General features: G+C 34.6%; 1 protein-coding gene across 1 annotated transcript; it reads left to right on the top strand.

Moving 5' to 3' along the window:
* Positions 1 to 415: 415 nt before the first annotated feature.
* Positions 416 to 1,611, top strand: LOC131438891 (pancreatic triacylglycerol lipase-like). The gene is made up of 2 exons (XM_058609268.1): positions 416 to 479; positions 539 to 1,611. The coding sequence occupies exons 1-2, from the start codon at positions 431 to 433 to the stop codon at positions 1,501 to 1,503; spliced, it is 1,014 nt and encodes a 337-aa protein (XP_058465251.1). The 5' UTR covers positions 416 to 430; the 3' UTR covers positions 1,504 to 1,611.
* Positions 1,612 to 6,000: the final 4,389 nt, after the last annotated feature.

Below are 6,000 nucleotides of genomic sequence, written 5' to 3'. Positions count from 1 at the left end.
TCTATTCATTATTGATTCATCTACCTGTCAGAATCTAGCTTTTAGATCATACACCAATTTTACGATTTCGCTGTTACTCAGTGTGGATTTCTCTTGTCGATTATTTATCATTTGAAACCAGCCTGCAATATCTTCCAGAAATGCAGCTGTAGTATGCATTTCAAACCGTTTTGTCTTGTCAGCGACTATGTGCAGCGCAGCGATCACTGAAATAAAGTCCATAATTGATTAAACATGAACGTCTAATAAAAACGTAATCACACTGTTTCATGGATTAAAATAGGTTTTATCTTCCATTCGGATTTTTTGTAGGCATTGTAACTACCAGTGACAAATAAAAATTTTTAAGTGATAATTTCTCGATAAGATTACCAACCATATAAAATCGAATGTTTACGACCCCAGCAGAGTTAGTCGATCTTTGTTCAAAATGAAGTTTACAACAGCAATTATCGCTTTGCTTGGTCTTGTGACTGCTGGTAAGTAATTATAGTAAAACTGCAACAGAACAATCTTCTGATGATTGAAGTATTTGCAGGCTATTCATTACCCGTGGGATCCAAGCCATGGGCACTGATTCCCGATGGAGCGGGTCGAATTCATATGGTCAACATTAATCCGGTCAATATACCCTCTGGAGAAGATGAGTTCGAACCACATTTTGATGCGGAGACGGACGTTATATTCCGGCTATTTACTAGACGTAATCCAGTCAACTCGCAAACTATTGTATGGTCGGATCCTTCCTCGCTTACTAGCTCTAACTTTGACTCGAGTAACCCTACTCGTTTCCTTATTCACGGTTGGGTTGAAGGCGAGGATGCAAGAACCCACTGGGTGATCAAAGATCATTTCCTGCGAGTAGGCGATTTCAACGTAATTGCCGTCGACTGGGGTGCAGGTGCAGAGACCATCAATTACATTGCTGCTCGCAACCGTGTTGCTAGTGTTGGAGCGGTTACATCTCGTATGATCGATATGATTCGTGATACAACTGGACAATCGCGTGATGTTATAAACGTAATTGGATTCAGTCTGGGGGCTCATGCAGCCGGAAATGCTGGTAAAGCACAAGACGGACAGTTGAATACGGTAATTGGGCTGGATCCCGCCGGTCCACTATTTTCATCTGGTCAAGCGGACATCTTAACGGCTAATGACGCCATCTACACGGAAGCTGTCTACACCAACGCCAACAACCTTGCATTCAATGCTCCTCTAGCCGATGCTAACTTCTATCCAAACGGAGGAAGTTCTCAACCGGGATGTATCACCTCGACTTGCTCTCATATGCGAGTCAATGATATTTATGCCGAATCGATTTCCTCTACCACACACTTTGTCGCGATGCGCTGTGCCGACTTTGAAGAAATTCAAAATAACCGTTGCACCTCTAATGGACCGTATGCCAACATGGGAGGCGAACCATCGAACCAGGGACGGGGAGTTAGCGGAATTTATCATTTCATGACGAACTCAGCCTCCCCGTACGCAAGAGGCTGATAGTACAATAGCAATAAAATGAAATCTTATCAACTTGATTGAACTGAAACTTAAGACTACAATAGCTTACCAGGAGAGCAATAAAGATAAATCTATGATTTGCCAAAATTGAGTTTTACATCTATTTTTATTCGTAACGACGCACATAGCAATTGCGTCGTATACTGTTAAGGTTTAGAGAACAGGTGCGATTATACATTTCATAATAACTGAAATAAAAGGAATTTATTTTCTTTTAAAACGATAAAGCGAGATTTAAACTTGTTCATTGTCAGTTTTCAAACAAGCACAAGACTGTCGCAATATTTCGAGTTTTCTTGAAGTAAATAGTTAAATACAGATCCGAAAGTTGTTCACATAATTGTTACATTGTAACTTCAAAATAAGCCAAGATTAGTAAAAATCAATTTGGTTGAAAACTGTGCGGATAATGATGCCTTTTTCATATCAATCATAGTCTTATATATAATACCTAAAAAATGAAACACATCTCAGATCCGTTAGGTCATCTCAGAGAAAACAAAGTGAGTCCAACATAATCCGAGAACTGATTTAAAAGGCTATGCAATCACTGTGAAAACCGACTTTTGAACTGAGGCCCGGATGAATATGAATATGAAAAATGTATGTGTGTGCACCTCTCTGCACGGAACCACCCGCGATCCCATTTCAACCAGAATATTAGTTGATTTTCTGAATTCGATTGGTTAAAATTTGGTACAACTAATCGATTGTTGTTTTAACTAAACTGTCATTTTTGTTTTTCGATTAGCATAAACGATGGTTGAAACAACTAATTTAACTGTTTGAAAAAAAAAATGCTGTAAATTAGTGAGGACACATACCTTTCAATTTCAACAAATATTTTAGTTGAAATAACTGGTGTTGTTATTGAAACAAAATTCTGTTAGTTGAAAAATAAATCGGTTTCATTTGTTTTAGACATGAGTATTGAAAGTGAAAAAAATGAGTATTGAAAGATGATGCCTTCAAACGGTTGAACTAAAGTTATGCACTGATAATTTTAGTCAATGAGCTTGGATGCATCAACCGCTGGGAATTGGAATTTTGAGACGCAATTCAAACGCGCCATTCCATCGCAGCGCGTTCTGTGTGTTTGAAACCCTTCGCTCCTGTTACTTTTATAAATTAAATTCATGTCAAAAAGCGTTTCATTGCTAATGCATGAACATCATCATCGGTATCAAAAAGCTGTAAGTAAAACAGTCTGCTGGAAGTAAATCAATGATCGAATATGAAGCAAAAAGTTTTTGCGCTTACCTGAAAGATTACGAGATGATCATTCATAAACATTTTCTAATTTGTCAACAAATCTTTCTCATCTTAAACAAGGTTAACTTTATCACAACACCGCTGTTAGATAAACACTTGTTATCATAAATTTCTCAAATCGAATGAACACAATTTCACCAATCGCTTTAACCATCGATGTTGTTTTCATTGACATTTTGAAGCGACGCGAACAAATTTCAACTAAAAAAGTTGTTGATTTTGCATTGCGATTATTGTTTTGCTTGCAACTGTCTCCGGCATTTGACAGCATTCAAATCAACATATTTTTCAACTACTTGAATATATGCAAATCAAAAACCATATTGGTTGAATCAAAAAGAAATTAGTTAAATCAACTATCGCAAAAATCAAAAACTGCGATATCGCAATTTTATGATCGAAGGGTTCTCCGTGTGTGTATATGTATGTGCACGGAAAACCCTCCAATCAAAAAAATACGATCTCGCAATTTTTGATTTTTGCAGTTGTTGTTTTAACTAATAATCAGCTGATTCAAACAATTTGCTATTCGATTTACACATATTGAAGTATTAAATATTACATATTTTTTTATATATCTGTTAATACCGAATTTTCATTTGAAAAATCAGAACGTATATCAATAAGGAATATTTTATTGTCATTCAAACTCAATAATTTTGCTTAAGTTGAAATAACTAATCCTATATCTAAAACAACTAAAACCGATTTGTTTTTCAACTCACATAACTGTTAAATCAAAAACAAGGTCGGTTGTTGTAACTAAAATCTTTATTGAAGTTGAAAGGTGTGTGTCTTGACTAACTGACAGTATCTTTTTTTCAACCAAAAAATTTGTTATTTCAACCATCGTTTCTGTTGATCGAAAAACAAAAATGACAGTTTAGTAAAAACAACAATCGATTAGTTGTACCAAATTTTAACCAATTAAATTCAGAAAAACAACTAATATTTTGGTTGTTTCACGATCACGAGGGGTTCCGTGTGTGTATGAACAGAAATGTGCACTCGATTTTCTCGGAGACCGATTTTCACAAACTTAGATTCAAATGAAAGGTTTCTTGGTCCCATAGGTTGCTATTGAATTTTATTCGGATCGAACTTCCAGTTCGGTAGTAACGGGTTAAAATGTGTAAAAAAAATGAAAAACTACAAGGATCAGCCCCAAGGTGTTGTTCGAGCTAATGATGTGGAACAAGGCAAACAAAATTTCTAATGATCGATATTTCGATATTAGCGTTAATTTCTCTACCATTACTACCATTCTACGATTTCGATAATTAATCGGGTTCATCTTGTTTAAATAAGAAATTAATCGTAAGCACTTGAAATTTACCCTGAAATAAACTCAAATTTCTCAGTTGAAAACGACATAACAAAGCATTTCATCCATGGCTTACCATAGTGAACAGCTTTTTGAACACCTCTCACATGATTTCCATAAGTATAAAAGATAACTTTGTTTCCATGTCGTTGAAATCACATGTTCAACCGGAATAAAACAAAAATAAACTGGTCATTTTGACCAACAGCAAAACAAAAATTTAGAGTGAAGTGATTGCGGTACCCAAATTAATGTCGATCGCGGTGATTTCGGCAACTATTCGTCACTTCACCCTTTTCGCACACAGTTAATATGCGAGTCTATCTATATCTGTTTTCTGTGGTACAATCAATTTGGCGAGTGACTGTATGTTTGGGTGAGCATTAGTAAAAGTGCGCTTTCGCTATAAAGCTCTTACTGTAAGCTTTATTTCTTGCATGCAAGGTTTGTATCAAAAGAGTATGTTGATATTTGAAAAGTTACATTAGAATACAGTTCTGTTAACAAGCTTAACCAATGCTGTCAAATTAACCGGTTAGAATTGAAAAACTAATGGCGTTTTCGTTTTTAATTTTCACTACACCGGTGCAGTGCTACACGGAGGCATGAAAAAACGAACAAAAATGATGAAAACATTAAAAGTAACCATCGACTACAATAATCGATTCCATTGCACAGAACTACACCAAAACTTTCATGAGTGCTACACCAGTGGTATAGGTGCAGAAAAAGTGTAGCACTGCTGTAGTGCAAATTGGAAAAACAAACGGTTTCAGTGCAACCTTAGCTAAACCGATGTAGTGAAATTTAAGAACGAAAACGCCATAACTGGAATGGGCGGTTGAATCAGAGATGCCGTTTATACAAATTTTTCGGTATTATACAGATTTTTACATTCGCATACATATTTCATACAACATACATAACGCTCGTATTTTTTTACAAAAAACTTATCATTTTGTTCAAAAATAAAAAAAATACAGTACATCGACTTTGAAAACACAGTACATTTTGCATTACGCATTATCTAACAATAGCAAATCATCAAGATATAATTATCAGATAATTTATTCTCACAATCCTAATAGTTTTTATTTTTATTTCCCTTTTTTGAGGTCACTTATAGTACTGTTGTTGTACCGTTTAATTCTACTATGTCACGTCATTACACTCTCACAAAGTCATTATTTTTAAAAAAGTGTATAAAACGTTATTATACAGATACGTAAATTGAAATGTTATTTACATCCTTCCTCAGTGTATCGGTTTTATATGTTTCTTCATAAGTTTATAAATTTATAAAACCGATACATTGAGGAAGGATGTAAATAACATTCCGAAATACGTATCTGTATTATAACGTTTGCTACACTTTTGTGAAAATAGCGACTGTGAAAATAGTGACTTTGTGAGAGTGTAATGACGTGAGAATTAAATGGTACAAAAACAGTACTATTAGTGACAATATTATACTAACAGCTCAAACGGAAATCCAGTTTTTAAAGGTATTTTTCAGTTTAAAATAAACCAACAAAAGGCACGAAATAATCATCAAAAAAATTTCGCAGAAGAATTCAGTTTTTTTTGAGAATTGAGTATTTTTGAAGATGATTTTGATGTAGTGTACTCTTTCTTTTTGGTAGCAACAATTTTCTTTTCTTTTAAATCAACATAATTTACTGAATGAAAAACCTGTTTTAATCTACCTAGTGGTGTAATGATACCTTTCTCATATCAATCCTACTATCATATATAATACTGTGGTGTACTTCAAAATAAGTTTCTTCAATTCTTAAAAGAATAACCGAAATCGGTTTGTTTAACAGTTTACTGATAAAAACTATCAATTGGAGAAGATCGTCAAGGTCGATTTAGAAAAC

Source organism: Malaya genurostris, chromosome 3 (genome assembly GCF_030247185.1).
Source record: "Malaya genurostris strain Urasoe2022 chromosome 3, Malgen_1.1, whole genome shotgun sequence".
Taxonomy (NCBI): domain Eukaryota; kingdom Metazoa; phylum Arthropoda; class Insecta; order Diptera; family Culicidae; genus Malaya; species Malaya genurostris.
The sequence above is the reverse complement of the archived record's forward strand: the minus strand, read 5'-3'. Positions and strand labels throughout refer to the sequence as shown.